The 26283-nt window shown below is 37.3% G+C and overlaps 1 protein-coding gene across 3 annotated transcripts in view; it reads right to left on the bottom strand.

The window, feature by feature from the left end:
* Positions 1-2733: 2733 nt before the first annotated feature.
* The window catches only part of LYPD6B (LY6/PLAUR domain containing 6B), a 55201-nt gene continuing 31651 nt past the window's right edge, over positions 2734-26283 (bottom strand). For 2 of the 3 annotated variants that reach the window (XM_030019189.1, XM_030019191.1), the window contains 5 exons: positions 11991-12072; positions 10535-10688; positions 9299-9397; positions 8222-8352; positions 2734-6777 (listed from right to left, as the gene is read on the bottom strand). In XM_030019189.1, the coding sequence (XP_029875049.1) occupies positions 6613-6777; positions 8222-8352; positions 9299-9397; positions 10535-10649 (510 nt within the window). In that variant the 5' untranslated portion in view covers positions 10650-10688; positions 11991-12072 and the 3' untranslated portion in view covers positions 2734-6612. Of the gene's footprint in view, positions 6778-8221; positions 8353-9298; positions 9398-10534; positions 10689-11990; positions 12073-21598; positions 21683-26283 lie in introns of all 3 variants that reach the window. The other variant, XM_030019190.1, reaches the window with a different exon arrangement.

The raw sequence follows: 26283 nt of genomic DNA, 5'->3' as shown, positions 1-26283 counted from the left end.
CTTTGCAGATTGGCCACAAATTAAATCTGAACGGTTTGGGATCAACCATTTTCATCCTTCATTTAGTGTGCATGCATTGTGGGGAACTCTATTCTTAACAAATTCTTTGAATCCTAGCCAAAAATGGACATGGGAAAGTCTAAGATCAGTAAGGAAGTGCCGTTTGTAACAAATTTGTGGGATGTAGCCATGTGCAAGAGATTATTTTTTTTCTTTTTCAGGGTGGGGGAACATACAATGGAATCTGTGAAACTAAAACCCTGAGGAAACACTATGACAGCTTGTAAGACCTAAACCATACATACTTTCTTCAAATGACATGAGACGTATTTTGTATAAATTCAATGAAAATAATTGCAAATGAACTTGTAATTCACTTATTTTTCACCTTATTTAATATTCTGTTTAGCCCACCTCCACTCACATATATATTTTCTACTTAATGCAGTTCATTTTGCCACAGCATTCCCATTCCAGAACAGCACCATATCACCCTGGTTACAGTGGAACAGATCAAAGGGCAGAGATTAAAAAACCCCTGACAATAAATGCTAAGACTGGGACAAATTAACACAAACGAACTGTGCAATGTGACCTTTAAACCCCTATATAACAATGTTACCTTTCTCCTAGCATAAATCTATCCAAACATCAAACATTACAGTTTTCCCTCCTTTAACAGCAGCTTCTTAATACAGTACTGACAGCGATGCTAAAAATGACCTTACCAAATCACCATAAAATTTCAACAATCTAAAATAATGAAGTATGAATACTAAACATATTCATTCTTTCATGTTCTTCAACCCTCTCCTCCAAACTTACAGCTGTTTTTCTGCATCTCCTTGATTTCTTGAAGACAACAGCAGAACAGATGATATTAAAAGTTCATACAAAACACCAGACATGTACTTTCTGCAGAGAGATAAATCGGACTAATTAGTTACCTGGGGCCTGCCTTATTCTTGCAGGAAGCTAAATTATCCTGACCTTTATTTACATCATTTGCCTGGCTTTTGGCCAGGCTGTTATTTGCCCCAGCTGCAAACCTGACACTGTTTCTCCGTCAAGGTTGCACTGACCTGTATCACTGCAAACCCTAAATCTACAGGGAGCAACAATAGCCCTACCTTTTCCTCTGAGCTCCGCAGCTGGCAAGTTTCTTCCTTAGCTGAAAACAGAGGAGACGCGAAGACCAGAAAGATCCTCAAGCACTCAATAAACTGCTCCAGATTATCCTGCCCAAATACAAGAGCTAGAACACAGAAACAGGTACTGGGGTGAAGGGGGCAGGAAATAAGCTCCCTCTGCTCCTTTTAAGAGAGGGCTGCTGGCCTTATTTTCTCAATTTGAAACACCTGCAAACAGCAAGCACTACAAAAATCATGCACATCTTACAGGGCTTCTTCTAGAGTCAAGAGATGTTAAAAAAACAAATGTTTCCTACAGAAATGGCTTTGTGCTCTGAAATAGCTAGATTTTAAATTTTTTTTTTAATCTTAAATCTTCTTTTGATGTTATTTGCTACAAAAATCTGAAATTGGCATTTTGTCCTGTTTAAGTGAGTTGACTTGACTGTGTGTTGCTCGTTTCCTTAAATTGGATTTTTAACCTGCACCTGGACTTCAATTTTTCTGGTAAGTTAAGAGGCCTGTGTAGAAGCACATTGCTTGCTTTGACACTTTTCTGATTAAATGCAATAGTAAAAGTTTCTTTCAACTTAAATACTACAAAACTATACTTAAAATTACTTTACTAATAACTACAGCAATCACATTTTCAGAAATGCAAATGAAATCTAGTTTTCTTTGTGCCTTTTAAATGCCTCTGGGCACAGCCTGTCTCTATCAGGATAAACTGCCCTCCAAGAAGGGAGGATTGGCATCGGTAAAGATTCCTGAAGCCACTGCTGGTAAAAGTCAAAGCAGATAAAATTAAATACCATCCTGAAGCCATGACAGAATTTCATTTAAACTAAGATTTTGCCAGTGTTTCCTTAGCTGTAGCAGGAGTTTAACAGGCAGTCTTCCCAGGATACACCGATATACACACATATATTATCCATAATGGTACCTATGATCTTTTCTTCAATGGAGCTATATATGCAATGTAAAGCTACGTTTACATTGCTACGCCTTGCAATGCAAAGCCAGGAAAGAAGGGTGACTGTCACTTAGAAACTGGAATTAAATCCACAACTGCTGATTTGCAGCACGCTTACTGAGTCTAACATATACATGAGAAACCGATGGGAAGGGGGATCTCTCTTAGCTGGCTCAAGTAGAGATGAACAGTTTCTCCCCATTTCCATTTTCTGAAGCGGCAGAGCTCTTTCACATCATTAAAAGGGTTCTGACTTACGCTGCCTGGGGAAAAGGGGATCTCCATCCCATGAAAAATATGAAGACCCTGGAAACAATTATACCAACTGGGAAAGTCAAAATAGCGATCTGTTCCCCCCTGCACGCCCCAGGGCTCAAGTGCTCTCCTGTCTAGACTTGCTGCCCCCATGTTTTTGGTCAGCTGCACATCCCTCCTACCTTGCTGTGCTCAGGATACCTCCTAGCCTGCCCCTCAGTGAATTTCTAGCATATATCAGAAGAGAAAGAGCCGCAGGATCTGCCCTCAGTGCAATTTCAGCTCAACAGGTTCCCCACTGCCAACAACTGGTCTTGTTGTCTTAAGCAGCAAAAGGATTTTTATCTTTTTCACCACAAACAATTTCCACCAGCAAATGTTTTAATATTTTTAATTAAAAGTGCCATTTCTGGAGAAGATTTAAAACAGTAACACTGCAGTCAGAAAGCATCATACAAACCAACATCGAATAGTGAAGAATTTTTTCTGTATTTAAGCTTTTAAAAATAAATCTTCTATAGACTGTCCAGTGCAATGTAAAAAAAAAAAAATCATCATTACACACATAGATCATAAAATGACACTTATCTTTCCTCGACTGCAAAAAATTGATCTACTTGCTGTTACTTATGAATTCTTTTCAGGTTCTAAGGGCAGCACAAAGGGACCATTTTGCCCATGAATGCAAACGAGTTTGGCACCCACTGATTTTAGCCAGCGCCTGCTGTTTCTGGAGATAAACACCTGCCCAATACTGAGTGAGAATACAGTATTTAACACGTTATTGTTGGAAGCTGGATGTACACAGAAGTATTAGCAAACACATTTCTGCATATAAAGTTATGGATGTGCATTTACAGAAATGTCATTAGCTGCGTGGCTAATTTAGGCATTAGCAAGTCATACGTATTTAAGGTACAACATCTGTGAACCAAAATCGAGATGCATGAAATACATACATTATGGAGCGCCTCAAAATGGTTTTCTCGAATCAAATAATACTCTTGTAAGTTCCTCGGTGAGTACTTCAGACAGATATCTGAAGAGAAAATATAGCTGATACCTGAATCTATTTAATAAAATATAAACATTCTACCATAAATTAACGTTAAGATTGCCTATGCAGTCAATCATTAGTCATGCCAAAAATACACACTCTGGTGAATTTTAGCATTATTTTCTCTAATAATCAGCACATACTGCTGTTCCTACAAAGTTAGCATTTAACATTGGCCTAAAATAAAATGTAAGCAGAAGCATACAGGTTTTTACATACATAAAAAGCAGCAAAGGGTAAAATTGATATTCACTCTTAAATTCTATATTTCTTCAGCCAAGTCCCTATTTGTGCAGCATTAACATTGCATTAACAGCTTTTGCATATTCATTTTTCTAGAAACAACAGTCCTAAACTTTGCAATAACAAAGGTATTGATGTATCAAGATGACTAGAACTCATCCTTAATATCTCCACTACTGGAATTCTATTACGCTAAAAAATAAAGCTTTGGCAACACCAAATCCTTTCATATACCCAGGTTGCTGTCTTTATTGTTAATTTTAAAAAGATTATAATTAAAATCAAGCATACTATTTTTCACTTCAGTGGAGTTCTTTTTTTTTTTTATTCCAAACAATTCTTTACTAAATGCATTAAGTACTTAAATTATGAGTGGATTTCTTAACTTTTCAGTATGGCAAACGGGGGGTGGGGGGGAATGTTCAACCAAGAAAAACAAACAGACAGAGACGTCCCCTCCCAAAAGGTCTTTTGGCAATTGCAGAGAACCTGCAGCCCATTTTCTCTGCCCCTGCGCCCTCCCTCTGGGCAGCTCTCCAGGGTCTCCCTGGCCTCCCAAATGCTCTGGAATGGCATTTGCAGTGTAAACAAATGTCAGCACTTAGATTATTGGAAATTATTTACAGTAAATTCATATAAGACTATAGGGTACTTTAAGGCCTTGTTAAGATTGCAATAATTATTCCCAGAAACTGAATTATGGGAGCACCTAGTGCTTAGAGGCAAAACCAGGAAAAATACCACGACCCAAAACGTGGAAGACAACTGGTTTCACTTTACTAATGAATTCCCCGTTGAGCAGAGAGCAAACCTGGAATGATTTTCCCACACAAAAAAAGTTCAAGCACCCTGTAGATTGTGTAGCAAAAGATGATGTTTAATGATGAAAAACATTGAATGTACTATGTCTGACACCAAGATTAATACTATAGATATGTTACCTAGAGGTGATCACTGAACAAAGGAAAAATTTCCTCAAAACATCCTCAGCATCTTGGCCTGTTGCATGGCACAGCAATGGTCATCAGAACCCAGAGCTTGGAAAACCTTGACTTAGACAGTGAGAGGTATTTTGCATCGGCAAGGAAAAAGTGTTCCCATCCAGTTTTTGAAACTACGCAATTGCCTGTCAACAAATCACAGACTGACTTTTAGACATATTTATGTATTCTAAAAATATTGTGTAGGCAATTTTAGAATGTAAACAAAACTGAAAACATTTCAAAATCTGTTTTTCAGTTGCTAGTCTAAATACATTAGCGACATAAGACAGCAAATAATTAAGCCAATATTTATGTAAAAAAGTGAAATGCAGTTCTTCAACCCTGCTGGGTGAAATCCTTAGCTATGCTACAGTATCTTAGGTTGTCAGAGAAAGTTTATGTAGATGGCAAGGAGTTGGAAGAAACGCAATTGGGCAAACAGGAGCAGCTGAAATTTGTTAGGATTTTGGATCACATAAAACCATACTGAGAAGTCCTATAATATCAGTACCTGCTGGTCTCTACAATCAGGGCGTTTGCAGTGCAAAGAACATAAGCATTAATGAAGTAACCAATGCAGATGCTGTAAGTCTGACCTATTAAAGACTGTGTTTAGGCCAGTCTATAACAGCTCGATCTATCAGAGCCCTGGAAAGCACTGTTCTGTGCTAGAAGGTGTGAGAGTTCACACAAGTGGCTCATTTATGCTGGTCTACATCACAAGGTTTACACAGGAAAACAAAGAAGGTTTTAGTAGATCTAACTGTAATCTAAACTCTATTATTTGTCAAATTTGCAGCTGTTCATCTAACTGGTAAACAGGCATTTAAAACCTAAGGAGTCAAATGGTCAAACTGCAAATAAACCACATTAAACCCCCCAATATTGTAATGAAAAATAGAATCTTGGCCCAAATTTTTCAAATGGGGGCGGCAAAGCTACATAACAATGATGTCCAGAGGTCTGGGGTACCTAACAGTGCTGACCTACAAGTCGAAGATCCATCATGGACAGTAACATTTCTGGGAGAAACTTCTGCAAATCAAGAGAGAACACAGCAGACTTCTCTCCTTACTTATACCAAATGCCCACTTACAATTTTTATGATAATGTAGCTGCTTGACCAAAGCTGCAATTTCAAAGTCATGGTGTTACCACCACTTTGAACAATATCACAAAGACAAAGATTCAGCTGGGGTGAGATTCTATTGCAAGAAAATAATCCTTTGTGGAAGGGAAAGGAATTCTGATTTAGGTGCTCAAACAGTTCATAATTTTTAGACAGAAATTCTACATACCTTCACACTGTCTTAAAACCTGAGTGTGAGACAACATTTTACAGAAAAGAAAGATATAAAGTATTATTTTGTATTATTTCCAGTAGAAATGATAGCTCTGATCAAAACAGAAAAAAAAATTCTCTCATATATGTTCTCTATGAAAACCATACATGTTCTCTATGAAAACCATAACTAAGGATAAGCTTAAATACACCTGTTGATCAAGACAAGAAACTCCATGTTATTTATGCACAACGAAAACCAGTTTAAAACCAGTTTCCATTGAGATACCTGTTGGCACATTGCCCATCGAAAGTTCCTTTTTATCTCACCTGGGAAAGTGATTGTCTACAGACACTTTTCGCTGTTCGAAAAACATGCCAAGCATATGTGCATTTTCATCATAACATAGTGAATTATAATAACTTGAGTTCACCCCACCGCCTAGTCAACCAGTGGGTTGTTGTGTTTTGTTTTTTTTTTAAATACTGCAGGCCATATGAAGTATCTTCACAAAAATATCCAAGGACTTCATGATGTACACTTGGCTTTCCACTGTCCCCTTACATTTTCTGTAATTAAGAAGCATCAGTGATTTCTCCTTGCACATACTCTAACAATCTTCTTACAGTTTCTTATGGCCCACAGAAAGGCGGACCCTCTCCAGCAGATATAATGGGAAGATGCTGCATCACAACAACGTGATCATCATGACTGATACAAGCACTGCCATGTTGACTGTCCGCCTGCTGCCATCCGATGTTCTCCGGGCATGCAATACAGCAAATACTGCATTTGTGTGATTGGTTGGTATTTCTACATTGCAAATCATGCCTTCGCAGCAAGAAACACATTCCTGTTGAGAAAAAAGGAGATCACTGAACATAGAGTAATTCAGCAGTGGCTTTGAGAGATATTAACTTCTTTCAACTGGTTGCAAAGATTACAGCTAAACAGACTCATCGCTTCCACCAGGAAGCCTGACCCAAGGCAGCAGATGGAGCATATATGCTACAACTTCTCTTCCAAATCAAACAGCACAGCCTTCCTAGAGTAACTTATCACCTAGTGCTGTCACTGGGCTTAGAAACTGTGATGTGATGTAATACAGCCACGTTAGCTGTACTGACAAGTTCACTAACACTGTAGAAAATGGAGAAAGCTTTCCACCACTTCCCACTTCTAACACATGAGCTAAAAACATGCATTTGAATGTTTCAAGTTTCAGCTTTTTAAGCTAAAAAATTCCAAATGCAAAAACTCTGTTCCCATCCATTTTCCCCCCTCAAGCTTTTGTATTCAGTGTAGCTTTGCATGCTGAACTTCAGACTTTCTTTTTTCAGTTTTCTAGTGCCACAGAACCACTGACACAGCTGATTTTCAGGAGGGAATCTGAAAATAATTTTCCTTACTTGACAGTCCTTACTAGAAAAGTCAAGAGAATGCCAATTTTTATCTAATCCAAAGGCACAAGAACCCTTCTAAGATAAAATGTGGCAGAAGGTAGGCTGCATAGTCATTTCATGCCCTCAGTTCACCAAAACCTGTTGAAAACAATGGAAGTCGACTCAGCTAACATACAGATCCTTTTATATTTAGCATGGATGTTGACTGCCTCATTTTTGGTGTCTGAAATCTTTCATGTTAAAAATAACATAACTGACCTTTGCAACTATTAAGGAATTAGTGGGTAATACTTTACTGCAGTAAATAATACTTTGGTGGAATATGCTTGATTATTAAGCATAAACTTTTACCTAGCTTCCTAAGGATGAGAGAAGGCAGCAGTTCTAGCTTTTTCCCATGAAACATAAACCTCAGTTGTATCTTGCTTAAGAGGATGGCCTTCATGGACAACTACAGTCTTGCTTTGTGTACCGTGCAGTGTTATCCAAGCTATGCTACGCAGAGACATGACTGGCGTACCGAACTCCCCGTCTGGCTTGCCCAAGGGCTGACAGTGACACAGCCGTAGCACCACAGGCATCGGTGCAGGTTGCAAAGCCTACCTGGGCACCTTACTCAGAAACCAAGGCCAATGCATTGGGTACACACTAGCGATGCCCCAGAAAGCTCAGGTGTTTCTTTAGAAGTTGTTAGTACATCCTGTCTCATAGCAACACAAATAAGAAAGTAGGAAGAAAGGGGTAGTCATGCTTCTGTTGCAGAAATTTGATTTCTATTGTTAAATACTGCAGAGTATATCTTGGCACATCCTCTTCAGCTCAGCAGGAAAAACAAGTACTGAAATGCAAACCTCAAAACCAATGTGCTGCTCTTATACAAAGAGTAGTGCTTACTGTGTGGCCACTTTCCCTGTGATGGTGGCAGCCTACAAAATGGCATTCTTCTCCAGTAGCACATTTTTTGGTGACTGATGTACTCTTCCCATGGTCTGTGAAGAGATGAACTGTCAAACAGTACTGAGTATCTAGAAAATAAAATTTAAAATGTTTATTTGCATAAAGTATTCATTCTTTTACAGGGTTTAAGAACCTCACACAGTTTAGCAAAATATTCCTAAAAAAATTACTTATTTGGGCTGTATAAAGCCATTTTTCAACTTGATCAAAATACCATTTAGCAAGAAATTAATTAGTGATGAAATCTTAAGCTTAACAGACCCTTTAAACCTCCAGAAAGGCTACTATCATTTAAACTACTCATTAGCACTATAATCTACATGTTTATCTTCCATTCTCTACTCTTTTTTGCAGCACATTCTTGCTTTGTTTCGGACGTTTCCTCATTCCTTTAGTTTGTTTCTTCCCCTTTTCCACTGTTACTGTGAATATCACTGCGAAGAAAAATGAGGAAACATATTTCCATTCTTTTCTATATCTCTATCATTCTCCTATAGAAGTATGATCCCTAGTCATTCACTCCTTGTGAGGAGGTCTTGCTCCTCACAAGCAAGCCTATAGCCTAGAGAGACCATTATAACTTGGGATGGTATCCAAAAGGAAGGGGATGAGGCTACAAAGGCAATTCTTAAGTTTTTTTTATACATCTTTAAAGTTAATTCCTAGGAAACACATAGCTATATATACACACACATATATAAAATTAAGTAATAAATTATTGATATAGTAACAATAAATTAACTACTATATTAATAATGTATTATATATTATATACAATGTTTTATAGATATATAGATAGATATAAATAACTTTTTACTGTTGCTTTGCACTCTGAAATGGTAAAAATATTCACCTCAGCAGAAATCGTATGATTCAGTATTACTAATAACATAACTGAGGGCACCACTGTGTTGGCATGTTAATCCTATTCAGTTAGACTTCTACGAGATGGCTGAGTCAGGGAGAAGCAAATTTAACTATCATAAAGAATCTCCTTAGTACAGACGCACTTACTTTCAGGACACCATCTATCTTCAGCCCATCTGTTACAGTTGTAATTGTCCACTGCATTATCACAGGTAAAGCACTTAAAACTGTTTGGAAACGGAGTGGCTTGAAAAGTATTAAAATATAGTAAGTTTGCAAGTATTAAGAAAAAAATAAAATTTTCAAAATAATACTCTAAGTGCTTGTACACACATATACTTAAAAAAATTACATACATTTACATATTTTCAATGATACATCACTGTTAGACAAATAAAACATATGAAATAAGTTTCGTTGAAAGCTTTTACATTTTTAACTGGTTTTGCTATGCCTGAACTTTAAACACCTTCTGTTTTCATTCTCTCTCAATCCAAAATACCATTTAAGTAGTGGTGGGAAAAACAGGAAAGAGAGAACACCTTATATGTATGCACATGATACTACATCCGCATGTATGTTTGTACAGATACACAAACACAATCTACATTCAAATGGCTTTTGATTCCTTTGATGAAAAACTATATCTTCAAAACCAGCTTCAGATCTTGATCTCCAACTCTGGAGAAGTTTGATCCCTTTGACAAAGGGATCTCTCTGAGGACTATTTTAAAATCTTATTTACATTATATAAATATATAAATGATTATAAGGTGCACAGTTCCTTAGATGAACATATATACCTATTATATCTAGCTGTACTGACTGTTCTGATGATACATGTAATGAAAATCTTCTCCCCTTAAATGAAGGGATAGAACACTTGTGGTGCTAGATAAGAGGCAAAAAAATGATGCTATTAGTGACAACTGGCTTCACAGGTCTCACAAGGTTTTTAATTACCTTGAGTTGGAATTAATTGCGTACAGCACACCTATTCTCTCCCTTACAAAAACCCCAACAAGATAAAAGACAAAAACATCTGTTCTCTATTATTTATGAGAAATCCACTGCATAATTTGCTCTGTAGGAAGACATTTCAGAGACAGAAAAATATAACAAAAGCACTTCAAATGTGAAAGCCCTCATGCACTCTTTAATTTAGCAATGCATGCAATTGTTTGTTTTCATGCAGTCAACTTATAAAATCCTAGAAATAAACTAAACTGCTCTGGGTTGAAAAGCAAAAGTTTTATTTTAAACTTTTTATCCTTCACGTTTGAAGAAGACAAACACCTAAAAACCAAAGGATTGAAAGAATATGACAAGTAACTATGTTACGCTACAATTGCATACACAAAAAGAGCATAACTGTCTACTTACGGTCTAGTGGAGGTCTCACATTGTAAAAGTTGATGTTCTCAGCTGAAACCCAATTTCCTGACAGGATGAAGAACGGAAGAAAGGCTCTGGCTAGCATGTGATAGAATAACAACATGCTGAGTATTATTGTACATGAAAAGCAAAACTCTTAGGCCTAGGAAAGAAAGGGAACACATTATTAGGGGAAATCATAAAGAACTGAGCACATAGAACAATAAATTTCCTATGAATTACTCCTGAAACCTTGAAAATTCAGTCCGTAGATCTATACTGTGAAGATGGCTAATGCAAGCAAGCACGCAATGATGAACAATGCAAAGCTGAGCGGTTACTGCCTTCTGCTGGCCAGGATCCTGTACAGAGTACTTAAATTTCCACAAACTTAAAAAAGTTAACATTCTTTCTTTAATCTATTTGTCCTTCTAAGCAATGTCAACCTTATAGATTCCTTGTAAGCATTCCTAAAAATCAACACCAAAACTGAGCTCCTTTATATCCTACTTCAGACAGACAGGATTACAATACCATTACAGAAAGCAAAATGCAGAAAAATGTCATTTTTAACACCAACAGCCTAGAACCCAAGACCAATTCCTTATCCGATATAGACCAATGTATGCCTGTTGACTTCAGATAAGCTACCTCATTTGAATTGTAAGTGCACTTATCAGTGGCACAGCATTAAAGATCATCAGTGTAAATGAGATTTCTTTCTTTTTAAAGTGCATACCAAGGAAATGCTAAGGAAGATGCCTGGTGATGGTACACAAGTTTTGGAGAACTGCAAAGTAGAACGTTCAGAGAGATGGATACATGTTTTGGGTGTGCTTTGCACATTTATTTGGGGCTGCCTAGGTACTTTGGTAAGGCTTTATAGAGAAGAACTGATCAATGAACATTTTGGTCAGTTGGATATTTAGATGTACACACATACATATACACACACAGGTATGCATAGCAAACTGCAGTGATACTGGAGACCTAGTTCAGATATTAAAAACCAGAATCAGCTTAAATGGCATTCCGCCCATGCAAAATCCTAGCAGGAGAAACAAGCTGGAGTGGAGGCTCCCGCCAAACCAGAGACGTTGCTTTGAGCTGCCAAGTGCATTCATTCAGAAATCTCTCTGCGCACCCCTGCACAGGCCTATGCAGATGTACGCTGCGCCTGCGCAGGAAGCTCTGAGTGAATCCAAGCACTGAATGGAAAATGGTACTCAAGACCATGGCAGAGAAGTCAAAAGATTTCCTTCTTCTTCCTGTTGTTTTTTTGTTTTGTTTTGTTTTTCCAGTTGACACAGACAGGAATTATTTGAAAGATGGTTTTGCCAACAAACCAATCAACAGAAAGTTCAAGTTTATGCATTGGGAATTTAGCCATCCTACGTAAGATTTGTTTTTTAAATCATGGCTTTATGAATCTATTTCAGTAGATACTGAGAAAGCCACAGCATACCTCTACTTGCAATGTACCTCCAAGACTATTTTCTGTGGATGGTCCAGATTTCTTCTGACTATAGCCCAGGATTAAGAAGAATCTGTAGAAAACAAACAGCAACAGATCATCACAATTCTGTCCTGAAGGAACTAATTAGCCGAAACACTGTATGTGCACCAAACCCCTTCATTAATACCATAACCATTATTCTGAATGAGTTGAAGCGTTAAAGTCAATGTAATAACAAAATGTCATAGGTACTGGAAGCAAAATACATTAGCATAACTTCTATAAAATTATACTTTCCATGAAAATAGCCAATCTGAGAAAAAATTAACAGCTAAAGATGCACAAAGGCTAACTTAAGAGATCTTTGTTCCCCATACAGAGAAGAATTCGTATGTGGCCATTTGAAAATAAAACTACCCCCAAAGCACAGAATATGAAATGCAATTATGTGTTATTGAATTAGCCAGCTCTGCAGTAATGTCCTCTTTTTCTGATCTAGAAGACACATCCCTCCTGACACTCTATTTACAGGTTGTCCTTTCCTATTCTTTCCTATAGGTATCTCCTGTCATCCATCACTGGAGTCCGAACGCGGAACGACAAGTCGTTTGTCTGACTCAGTACAGCCCCTCATTCCTACAGTCATCCCATTTATCCCACTACTCTGCGGAAAGAGATTAAAGCTACTTTTAACAGCAAGGTGGAGTTTTACTGTGCTGACACACGTTTCCCTACCTCCCCCTGCTCAGCCTTTCCACTCGGAGGAAGACAAGAGGCAAGGGGATGGCACAGCCAGGAACGCTGGAGTAAACCAAGCCTGTTCGGAAGCTACTATTCCCTGTGCCAGGATAAGCTGGTCCCCAGGCCCTGGGAGGGAGTGACAGAGTAATCTTTCGGTACCATCTCAGTCTCTGTATCCTTTGCTAGGACACCATAAAGTGTCTTTCCATGCAGAATAAGTACTAGCTCAAAATCAGAACTGCTACATATTTAATTTTTTTTTTAATAAAATAAAAGTACAGAAACCGATGCCAATATGTCAGTTAAAAATATAGTAACTCCACTACAAGTAGGTACCAAATTTCAGAACCACACCTTCCTGATCCTAATTACCTTGCTCTTGTGTCCCTGGACGATCAGAGATTCAGTTTTCACTGACTCCAATAAGGCAGCATCAGGCCCTTAATGCACAGCGGCTGCTTGAGGGTTGTTGGTAAAACTATGAGAAGAATCTTTTTTTGTGCCTCTAGTGCCAACATCCTTCTTCACGGATCCCTTGCAAAATAGCTCTATTTATGCCCTTTGAATAGCACAAGCAAGTTACTTTTAAATTGGCAAGCCAGTTTTAATCAAGTAGCAAATTTCAGTGTATTTCAGGCAGCTCAATAGCATTTAATTCTTCCAATTTTACTGTGTAGGAAGATAGGGTATTTGAATCACTTAAATGCATAACAGTTGCAAAATTTATCTCCTTAACATGTATTTTCTGCAGTTTCTACTAGGTTGAGGAAAATTTGCCTTTATGGGGAGGCTGGTCTGTAACTTGATCTGATGCACCTGGATAGCAAATAAAAGGCACAATTACACTTGTGCCAGCTTTCTACAAATTCAAGCTCTCTCCTGCTCCCTTCCCCCAAGTTCCTATTGCTTTCCCCAGAGAAGCTCATGCCAAATGGAAAATTTTAGAGAATATAAATACAAAACCCCTAGTCTTCCATTGCTGTAAAGCGCAGTAAATTGACCTCACAATTTGCTGTAGTCAAAGGTGTCCTTGTTTGCTAACCAGGCCAATAAATAATGGATGTTGTTTGACACAGTCTTAGTTACACAGCAGCACCAGAAGTCATTCTCAAATAAAATAGGAAAACATTGGCAAAAAAAAATGGCTTTCATATCTTACCCAAAATCTTTAAAATGCTTATTTTCTTCATAGCCTCTTATCTCTGTTGTACTTTCATATAATATTATCTAGTAGCATGAGTAAACATTTCATTATGCCCAATTAGGAACTCTCATTAATGAAGGAAAAAACTGTCACAATACAGAAGATTAACTTCTATAAACAAAAGCAAACATGGAGATGTAGCTTTCCTAGGGTGAGGGAAGAAGACCCAAGAGGGAAGGGCTGCTAATGTATGCTCTGTGAAGAACTTGTAACTAAAGCACATTTCAAGAAAACAATGAGGAATACAACAGCTAAAATAACTAATATATTCCAGGAGGTTTTAAGGTTTATCTCGCAGTGTGTAATAGAAGAGTAGGAAGCAGCGTGCTTGATTTCTGATTTTAATAAAATTCAAGTCTGTCTACATTGTTTTTCCTGGCAGACTCTGTGGAGGATTAGCAGATTGAACATCAGATATGGAATGCAAATGAAACTTCCTCCTGTCATTTAGTAAGCAATTTTCAGGTGCTATTAGATAATTGCAAATGCTTATGTTAAGCTTGTTAAATACCACTTCAGGACATAAGAGTTAGAAATACATAGGCAGAAAGGTATGTATGTTAAGGGCTGAAAAAGTTAAAATCAACACCTGACATCATCAGGTGTTCCCTACAACAAATCAGAAAGGCCAAAACTGACACTTCAAGTTATCTAAAAGGACAAAACTAGCTTCTTGTCTTCCCCATTTCTTAGACAAATACTGCCATTTCTCATTCCTCTGGAGACCATTTAATTTGATCTGTAAGCCACCACTTCAAAACTCAGGGAATGAGTAAGTGGGTAGAACAAATAAGAGAAAACCTTCATTTTCTTTGGGAAATAGGTGGAGCACATTTAAAATAAAAAGGGGGCGGGAGAAGGAAATATTTTGAGTATTAAAAAACGCCAAAATACTATTACAGATCTGCAAATTAAACCTGTTTGTTATACAAGTTCTACCTTTTCTTATCTTCTGAGTTGAAGTCTCTATTTTCTGATTTTTTGCCTTACAGCATGTTATCATTAGTACAGAATAACACAGGAAAACAGATTTTACATTACACTGACAGACATCTGCAACTAGTAACAATGACAGAATAAAATTTAAGTTATCAACTTTATTTTTAAACACAACACATTTCTTTATCTTCACCCACAGCATACTTAACCATGCCTGGAATTAAATTTGGTCTTAATTACAAGAAATTATAGAGTTCTTTATCTAAGATCTTATAAAAGTAAAACACACACAGATCTGGTAATGACAGCATCATTTAGCTTGGGGTATAATGCTGGCATGGGAAATTGTGATGCAAACCGATAGCGAGACATGGAGGTGTATGACTACATGATACATACAACTGCAATGACTTTGAAAAAAATAATGTATGATTAATGTGGTAAATCTGAGCAGTACCGTTGAAGTGAAGTATTTGCAAGGATAAAACATGTATTTGTTTTTAAGCTCATACAAAAGAGAAGATCTGTGGAATGAAAACTGCATTACATCTCATTCCTTTTATAGCCAAAACTGCTCAGCAAGAACTAGTCTTGAGCACTGACATTTGTTTTAAAATCAGAATCCCTAATCATCTTTGCAAAATAATTTATTCTATCTAAAAATCCATTAATAAGAGATAAGTTTCTTATTCCCTTCTGCAAGTATATAATTTCCTCACAGAACGGCACTTTGTCAAAGCTATGGATGACCAAAAGTTTTACACTTCAGCCTGTAACAGCTTCTATATATCACATGTGCAACCGTTTTAAATCTCTCTCTCCTACCTGTGCAAGACTGGAAATAGGAACTTAATATTACTCTAGAGAAAAGAGATTATAGGAATAAGCAGCGTTTTTTCTTTCCTTGAGCTCATCAGAGCACTTCTGTAAAAATCAGTTTAACAATATTAATTTTACAGAATACTTTGTTAAATACCTCAGTGGATCAGACCATTATTAACTAGTTAGGCCTCACTACAAATGGTGGAATAGAAGTTAAGCAGACCTACCTCTCTGTAGACAAGCTATTGGGACCCCAGTTTACATGAGCCAAAGGCCCCAGTGAACACCCAACCAGCTGAAAGTAGAAGACAAAATTCTGATTTTCCGTATCCTTCTACAAGTTTAGCTCCAGACCACAGTCAATGTTTAAAAGACTTCTTTATTCCTGCCAAGCTAAAGTTAGTCACATTCAGCAAGACTACAAGGTAATACTACTGCCTGTTGCACAAGAATGAAGTTCTTCAAGACCTATTTTAGAACATGAGAGAGGTGGGACAACAATAACATTGCCCCAGTGAAATCAAGAGACATCTGTATATTTCTATATACCATCCACTAGTTATTATTAAATGGAAAATGAAGGTCTTCAGACAGTTAAATTCAGCCTCAGAAATATGCCTTGGTTTTAAGGCCTGTTTTTCCAAGTGAAATCCTATTTCTAACATAAACTATGTCTAATATACACAGTTACATATGCCATAAAGTTACATATACCATTTTAGGCAATAAAACATAAGACACTCAGGACAACAGAAACGAGAACCTACATGATTTCCATTTGTGAAATAAATATTGCATTCCCTTTCAAATTAAAATCTCAAATCAAGATATGCTCAGAAAAGACCTGCTAGGAGAAAAGAGTGTTTGCATGCAGTCCTACATCAAATCTTAAATTCACCAGAATCTGTTTGAGCCTAGAATTGCCCTGTAGGATCAGACAAATTAGAAGGTATGACAGTTTCTGCATCACAAAGAACATTTTTTACAAGCTTCACATTCAGTTGTATTTCAAAACTAAGATTTAAGCTATGTACCAGCTGAGTTCATAAACCTGAAAAGCATGCTCTTTTACCTGACACTGATGTCTGGAGTGAATTCACTGACATCAGCCTTCACTTCTTTACTCTTGGTCGTTATCTCACTACCTTGGTGGTTTTTTCCCCAGCTGTTTAGAAAGAGTAATGGATGCAAAAAAATCAGTTCCCCTGCCCTTTCCTCCAGCCTTATTTGCAACCTTTTCCCAAGTCACAAAGGGTTCGGTATTGCATATGTGCCAATAGAAACTCACATTTTGCACTGAAAGAATACACAGAAAAGGTAAACTAACTTTGTCTAGTTTTATTGTACTGAGTGTCAGGGTCCAAGCTCTCATGGCAAAATGTCCTTTAACTTCCTATAGCAGGAAACTTCACTAAACCCATGTAAAACTACATTTTCTACAGTAACACAACAGTAGAGGGACTATTTTGCCTTCACCTTCCCAGTAATAAGAAAATGGTCAGTAATGCCCTTCCGCCACCAGTTTATGCCAGTTTAAGACAGTAACACAAACCAATGTGCACTGCAATTGAAAAAAAACCCACACAGAGTCAACCACTGGTTTATATTGGCGGGGTTTAATGTGTGAAATTTATAGCACTGGTACTTGTCTGATACTATCTTTGCCTCATGTTTATATCAGCTTTTTGTTACTACGCAATCCTTGAAATCATAAACAATGTAATCTCCTTGAATGCACCAGGAATGGCTGCAAATGCTTCTGGAGAGACGCCAGCAGTTCCCAGTTGTGCTATACCATGTCCAGGGAACCGCAGCAACAAACCCCTGCTACTGAATGCATTAAGTTTAAAAATCGGTTGTGAAGAACAAAGAGTTTGTCTTCATATTGAGCTCACTGAGAAGAAGCTTTGGTTCAGAAGCACCTGAACTCATTTCAAGAGCTAGGAAGTCCCATTTCTAATAAATACACATATCTGAATTAAACTCCTTATTGTAAATGGAACTTTAAAAGCAGAAATCTTTTGCAGGTTATATTTTCATGGCCTACATCGTGTTTATGTTTATTAAAAGGACTGATCTGCATTGCAAATGTCCTGGAGGCAGGGGAAGAGTGAAATTCTGATTACTGTCAAGTCAATACAGAATCTACTACAGGAGTAACTATCCAACTGACATAAAAAGAACCTTCCTTGAAATTGCATTACCTACAGAGCTGGACTGCAGCTCAGTGTCATACATCACATATAACATTACCAGCAGTGTAAGATAACTAGTTTTGAAAAGAAAATTAATCATAGTGTCACTGATTACACTTCTGACAAATGTTTTGTATGCAAAATTCCCCCTTTTCCACATTACTCTTCCACATTTCTAAGGCACATACTTTCAGTCACTGAAAACTGATCAAGTATTTGAGCAATTCCCATTACTCTGCCTTGCCCTGCGCAAGCTGACATAACATCTCAAGCAAATAGTCTTGCAGATGTAATTCTCAGTAGATGAACCCAAAGTGTGCATTTCCCCCCAGTTTTCTCTTTAAAATCTCAGACTGCTCCACTCTGAAGCAACGGATACTTCAAATATGGCTTCCTAAATTACCAATGAAGATTTTTCTACTTGAGATACAGCCACTAACGGAGAAGAGATGATGAAAATCCCATTTCCAAGCCAAGCTTCTCTGCAGTACTCTGGTTTCTATAACCCCTTCCTGATGAACTTTTCACTCCTATTATTTGCCACCAAAGCGTTAACAGAGAAGCTAGCACTGATGAGAGTGCTTTTGGTGAAGCCTTTTAGGAAAATCTTAATATACATGGCAGAATATGTCTACATGCATATTTTACAGCATTGTCTTCTTAAGGAAAAATTTATTTGGAAGATATGTCCAGAGGTATGTGAACACTGCAAAAGCAAGGGATGAAAGGGGAGAAGGAAAAAAAGGCTTTATTTTTCTAAGAGTACTAACAAAGTCTGTTTCAATTCCTTACAGAATTACAAACATAAAAGGCTTAAGAGTAATTTGTTTGTTTTGAAATGCTTTAAATGAACTAGGCTTAATAAACTGCTGACCCATCCAATCTGACCTAGTGTAAGATGGCATTTACTTCCAATCAACACTCTAATCCAGACAGCTGAAAACAGCAAAAAGCAAATCTCAATTTTCACTAGCTGAGAACTATAACCCACAAGCAGTATTTGGCACAATTTGTTATTTGAACAGCCTCAGTCAGCCTTCTGTTGCATTGTGAGAGAAAAGTGATTTGCCCTCATTTCAAGGGGAGGGACAATACAAACATAAAAACCTCTCTTTCACAGGTTCACAAAAGCTGTGTTGACATATATGCCATATCTCCAACTACAAAATCCAAATGCTGCACTGTTTTCTTCCTCTAAGGCTCAACTTTCTGGAGCAGAAGCATATGGCTTCCATGTTGATAGACACAGCTTTGTATTAAGCATTAATAATTGAACATACCTTTAACTAAAATTATTTGAAAATGATAAGTTTTGTACAGTTTCTCTCATTGTCCTTCACCATAAACATCCATGCTCTAGGACTGGAATCACATCACTATGTATAGCAGCTGAAAGAAAAATCACACTTCCATCATCTTGCAGTTACTTGTTTCATTTGCTAGAGGCTGAGCCTTGAATATTATAATAGCTAAGGAAACATTCCCAGGATTCAGAAAAAAACAAACATCCATCATTTCTGGTCTTTTCATCATTGTCCAGGACAGACATATAGCATTTCATAGCAATTTTTTCATAATATTTTTCACTAAAGTGTCGCTATCTTTTTTTTTTTTTTTTTAAAAGCCTGAATTGAAACAGTGCAGAAGACAGGGAGTCAACCATTTCCAGTACCGGCCATTTCTGTTGGAACAGCATCCATCTTGTCCCTTCACTTCTTGCAGCTTTAGCTCCCACTTACCTCCCTGGCAGTTGCTGCAGTAATTGAATAATAGCACTGGTTATCTTACAAATCTTAACCATTTGGAATGGTCCTATCCTCAACTTAGTAGCATATTGAATATTAGAAGGAGCTAGGTAAAAATCTATTGCATGAAAAAATCCAATCCTGACACCTGTTTTATTACCACCATAGGGACAGAGGTACCTCTTCTCCTCATCTCTTCACATTGAAAAAGATACTGTGACTGTGGGTGTGATTCTTGGTCTTTGTTCTAAAGAAAGTAACCAAGCGTCTTGGTTTTGTCTAGAACAAATGTTCCCTTCCCCTGACACACATTTCCCATTTCTCAGCTGTTTCATTTTTTTTTTCCCCTTATCTCTTTAGTGTGATGCTATCAAGGCAGTGAAATTTTCTCACTTGCTAGTGGAGGTTATGTAAGAGTTTTATAGTTAAAGTGACAGAATTGCTTCTATTCAGTACCATCCTAGCTCTTTGTGATATTTTCCAAGCACAGTAAGGCTATTTACACTTCAGATAGTCTTTCCCACCTTCACACCTCTGAAGTCCTCTCTAAGAAGAAATCATCTTTAGCTTCTGGGTATTCCTGCAGAGCTTGTATTTCTCAAAGCCTAATACTTGCTAAAGCCTCATGGCTTACTCCTTTCAGTCAAGTCAATGGAATAATAAAACAAAACATGGGAAGTAATTTATAATCTGAACTAAAAGATAGTTTTAATTCAATTAGAAGAGCAATGGAAAGAGACAAAGTGCACGCTCTACCTCCACACTTATCTGCCCCAAAGACGATGACACATTCTTAAATAAACTGGCAGTGTGGTAACAAGTAACAATAAGAATGCCTCTGGGTGGGGAGATTTATTTACTATACATATTGCCTGCAATGTGCAGGATTTAATTTGACAAATTAAAGTTGGCAAATTTTCTGTTTCCTTCATTTCCTGTTCACAAATCAAGAATAATGCTAAACAGAAAAACACTACAAGTAGAAAAAATAAATAAATCCTACTTTACTAAAAACAATAAATCCCTGGCAGGTAAGGCAACCCTGAGTAAAAACATAAAAGTAAGTATGGTATTTTAGAAGTGAATGCCAATTTCTGCATCTGAAATATCATCAGTTGTTTTGCAGCAGAATTTCTTCAGAGATTTATGAACTGGTACAAGGGGACTAAGCTCCAACTCAAGAGCCAATTTTTTTTAAAAATTAAATTAAATGCATTTTCACATAGCCTGATAACTTTCCCTTTCAAAGAATAGCAGACACCCAATGCTGCATCTGTTTGCAGCAAACTAACTTTGACTATTGATAAAAGTTTACCAGCTAGAACACATATAAAATACTATGTGCAAATCATGCAATATTTGCACACTGTGTTTCAAAACAGGTCCACAACTCAACATAAAGGGTGAATTAATAGTTTATTGTAGCCATTTCTCTTTATTGTCCTTTTCATATGCTATAGGGCAGTTTCAAGAACTATCAGATGCCATTTGAGTAAGCTATCCATATAAATGAACACAGATGAAAACTTGCCTTACTACTATTCCCCTCTAAACAGAAAGCAATTCACTGGGGGAAAGAAGAAATCTTATTCCTTTTGTGTATGGGAGCTCACATTCTAACTCTTTACAATCAAAGGCACCATGTGCTTTTTCATAAGGTTACTCAGAGCCTTGCAGAAATCCTTTGTATAACCTTGGGTGTATTTTAGGCAGATAGGACATTATCAAATTAGCACCAGGATAAATTGGATAGAGAGACACAAGAAAATAAAAAAAAAAACAAACAAACCAAACAAAGCACAAAAAAACCCATCCCAAAACCAACTCACTAGTAATGGAAAAAAACCCCAAAAACTTTTAAGAAAAAAAAACCCAAACACTAGTAATGGAAGAGAACCCCAAACACTACTAAGAAAATAAACTCTAGTAAGAAAAACACTGCAGTGCCTCATAACAAAAACTATTGCATACCTTTATATATTATTACTATTAGTCTCTTCAGGTCTACATTCTTTCCCCAGGCTATACAGACTTCCCTCAGCACTTGCAAACATCCTATGAAAAGGGCAAAAAGAAGAAGTATAAGGAAACACAGATGTTAGGCCATTTCGTTTTGGAGGATTTGTAGGATTTCACTTGATTTAATTATTGCCTCTTTGGACTGACAATACTTAAGTATTTCAACATGTCTTTCAATACTTTCCCTTAACGGATGAGAGCAGAAGATTTTTTCACTTGATTTTCTCCCATTAGATAATACATTTTTTAAAGTTTTTTCTTTCAAGCTTCTTCCCTGTAAAGAAGGAAGTGGTGTTTGGGAGATGGCTCTGAACTGTGGTATGAAGCAGGAGTTATGAAGCTCTCTTTTCTCCAAAACTGCCCAGCAACGAGTCATTTCAGGGAAGAATACATGAACATCTCAGCTTACAGTGATAATTCCTCCTGTACATACTCACCTCCCCTTCCTGACAATCTGCAATTCAGGAACTTCCTGAGTCAGAGACAGCGTACATATCTTGGTGTTTAATTACCTGTCCATGGCTTGGTTAATTGAACTGTCCATGGGTTATTACTGTCAGTTTTTGAACCCGTATAGTGTTGGTAATCACAACATCCTATGGCAATAAATTGCAAAGTACAAACATGTATCTTTTGAAAAAGTACTTCCTTCTCTTTGTTTTAAAGCAGCTGCCTGTTTCGTTTTATGGCATCTAGTCCTTGCACTGTGACAAACCATGAATGACCACTCTCGGCTTCCTTTCTCCGCACTTGCTGTGATTTAATTGTTGTCTGCCACATCCCTGATTCAGTTATCTCTTTTTCTAAGCTGAAAAATGTAAACCTTTTTCATAGAAGTTGAAGACCTTTGTTTACCTAAACTGAAGGAAAAATTAAATTTTCATTACTGATAATAGTATACTAAATTTTCTTTTGGTAACTAAATTATTATTCACAACATAGGTCATGCAATACACCAATTATCAAATACACATTTTTAGAGGTTAAATGACTTTCAGAAATTGTCAGTTGAGAGTAAGTCCTATGTGCACATCAAGCAATTCCTCAAAACAGATTCTGTGAACATCAACAGATGAATAGTTTCAGAGGGTAACCTGTAGCTTATTACGCTCATTCTGATACCTCTAACGTGGTACGTGGATTATGCAGAAGTTGACACAAACAGAAAATTAATTATCCACTTCAAGGATTTACAGCTGTGTATAAACAAAATAAGAACATAACTGAAACATTTTCAAACTCAGATCTTCAAATCCAAGTGTCAGCCTGGAGCAAAATTTTGTGTCTGAGCTACAGTGTTAAATCCCCCAAACATGGAAAGGTTCAAAAAGAACATCCTTTCAGACTCTTAATTATTACTGCACTGAAAACTAGAGGTTAGCAAAAAGTCTTTGCTGTGTGGTGACAGAAGGAGGGAAAACAGGGAAAAGAAATGCTGGATGAGCTACATCAGTAAACCTTACTAAGACAATGAAACAAAAATATGGACAAAAGGGCCAGGACACGTTAATTAGTAGAGAATCTAGAAAGTGAGCTGAATCAGGAAATTTTAGGGCTTTAAGTGTAAGCTGAAGTATTCTACAGAACTAAATTACCCAGCAAGGTGAAAGCTATCCCTTCCATAATACCAGGCAAATATATAGGAAGCAATAAACTTTATTACAGGAAAAAAGAAGTTCAACAGTCTTTTGAAATAAGAGAACTTTCTTACTGCAATTCTGTGCTCTCACTTATCTACCATGAATGGGCTTCAGCGATTGAAATCCAGCAGCAGGGAAAAGAAAAAAAGAAGCAACATTCCTGAACAGCTCTCAGCTGATGCTTTAATAATTTGTATTATCAGCATAAAGGGATGCTGCATCAGCCAAACCTCCTCAGTGTTTTCAAGAAGTATGTTTATACATTACCAGAGAAACATTGCAATATCTAAGAAGAAGTGGATGTAGCAGCAGAAGGGAATGCAGCTTAGAACAAAAGGGAAATGTCTCTAACAACCATCATTGCCTGACAACCAGAAACCTCATACTGTGCATCTGGTCACTACTTCTGATGGAATAGAATTTCATCTTTTAAGATAGCTAGTTATATTAATATATGCAGCTATATGCGCTACATAATTATCAGAAGGTAACCGAATATACAACAGTACATGGTATTTGCCTGTACTACAGGTATAAATCTGTAACTTAGCTATGTGGTCTTAATAAAAATTAAATAGACCATTTGACCATAGCAACTGATTAGAGTCTGTAAAAGGTACTTGTGTTTGTTTAACAAAATACATCAGTAGCTAAGATAAACCATTGAGTAGAAAGGTGTTGAGAGAAGAAAAACATTCTGGAAAAGACCATGTAGGTTAGCAGAAGAGAGAAAGACTAAAAGCTAAGTTCTTAGAATGTAGACCAAGACACTGCAAAAAGAGATGCTACTTTCCTCCTGCCCTGCCTCCTTCCCTCCATTCTCTCCCAAAATCCTTGGTTGCTTAAGCACTGGTCATCTAATTAAAGAAACAAGCAGGGTACTTGTTTGGATAATCATTATGCTATCTTCTTATGATATTGCCCACACATATTCCTTCAGTCAATAAATATTTATCCTAAGTGTGCTTAAGTCTAGCCTTTTCTGTTAAAGTTCTGAGGGCTTGATTCCCCAAGAGTTTTTAAGGTGACAGAGCAGCACCAACATGCAGTTAGTAACGTTACCAGCCTGCCGGCACGTGCAGTTATCCAGCAGAGTTCAAGTGCTTCCCTAGTCTGCGGCAGAATAACACAGAACAGAAAAGGAGAGACCTATTTCCTCTGTCGTTGAATTCCTGCAAGCCAGAAAGAACAAGAAGTTGCATTAAGCTTTGGTGATAACTGTAGCCAGATTTCTCCAGCGCCATGTTTTTTTCCCCCAAAACATCCTTCGACCAACATACCAAGAGGATAAAGTATCATGACGTTTTTAATGCAAAACAAGATTAAAGGTTAAATACAACAACAACAACAGATCTGTCAGAAAACGTTTAAATGACGAATGACGCTCAAATCCTCCCAGTTGCAGGGAGGACTGCTGATCCAGTCAGATCTGCTGATTTACAAAAGGGCGCAAGAAGAGGCTTCAACTCAAATGCCTAAGAGCACTATGCTAATTTGCAATTATTATCTATATGTCACTTCCTGCACTTGCCACACCAGTGCGAATTACCTCTTTGATGTTTCATAGCTTTAAGTTTAGCCGTGCATCACCCCACTCGCTTCATCCTGTAATTCCACCACAAGAAATGTGTGTGTCTATGCCTGACCTTTAATTTGAACTATTTATTATGGCCTTGACGAGCGGATTGCAGGTTTGAAATACAGTCGGATGATTTCGAGGATGTAGTTAGGCAAACACTTGCAAGAGACCTGACCACACGCACGCACGCAGATCTCAGCCCACAGGCTTGGGGACAGAACTAAGAAGAGAGTTTCCTCTACTAGGCAGGTCTCTGACTTCTCCTGTAAAGGACATCTGGTTGCTGCTGTTCTCATCACAGGTACAAGAAGTGGCAATACATTCACATTGCCCATTCGCCATGCAAACCATATGTTTCTACCATGCCTTATGCAGAAGAAAAAGAGCAATTCACAAAATTCAAACACAAAAACATAGCAATGATTACCCCATAGCAAGCAAAGTACCAACTCCACATCCATCCTTCAGTTCTCCCTATCAACAGTGGAGATAAAACCTATACGATGAAGCCTATTCGGGGTCTTTAGCTCATTTATCAGATCTAGAACACAGTTCTTAAAAGAAAAATCCGGTTTAAATACTCATTAGCCTATTCCAAAGCACTCAAAACACAGTCAGCCAATTGCATCACAACAACAAATAACTACCATAAAAGCATGGTGGAAGTACTTTTAGGTAAAAAAGAAACTCATTAGCCAGGAAGAGAATATAAAAGATTCTCATTTTCCGCAAAGGATAAAGTGTGAATCAGGGAGAAAAAATGCAATGCGTACTTTGCCTTATGCAGTAATCTAAGTATTTTTTCACTCCTACAAAACAATTTCACATTGAACACAGTGAAGTGATGCTATAACAGGGGGCAGAATTCCTCCAGCTCTTATCTGACACTGTAAACACTATAAAGTGCCACGGAAAGATAAAGTTCTCCATCTGCTGATCGTTGCTACTGTTAGCCAAAATGGGGTCAAAAGTTAACTCACCCAGCTTATGCATGAGGTTTTTATAGCTTAAACCCTTAAGAATGAAGCCACGTTACTAGGCATTTGGAGAAAAAAAATACTTTGTACGTAAGAGACTCGGCCAGCCAAAGGGAAGAGATAAGGCATGTAAAGGACCAATAAACTGATCCAAGAACAGCTTACTCAAAGCAATCTGAGTAATCAATAACTAGAGACAAGAAAATTAATTAACTGTTGTACACTTCTCTCCAGAATTGATTCCACAGACAAAAGATCACGAGTAATTATCATTAGTTTCAAAAGTTATTCATAATAAGATTTAAGTACCCTCAAAAAAATCAATTGACTGAGCTTTTAGGAGTATATCAAGCAAGGAAAAATGACTGTATTATTATTACTAGCCTAAGACTTGGAAGGAGTAGACCCAAATTCCCGCTCTACTACAAACGTCTACCATCT

This window comes from Aquila chrysaetos, chromosome 6 (genome assembly GCF_900496995.4).
Source record: "Aquila chrysaetos chrysaetos chromosome 6, bAquChr1.4, whole genome shotgun sequence".
Taxonomy (NCBI): domain Eukaryota; kingdom Metazoa; phylum Chordata; class Aves; order Accipitriformes; family Accipitridae; genus Aquila; species Aquila chrysaetos.
The sequence above is the reverse complement of the archived record's forward strand: the minus strand, read 5'-3'. Positions and strand labels throughout refer to the sequence as shown.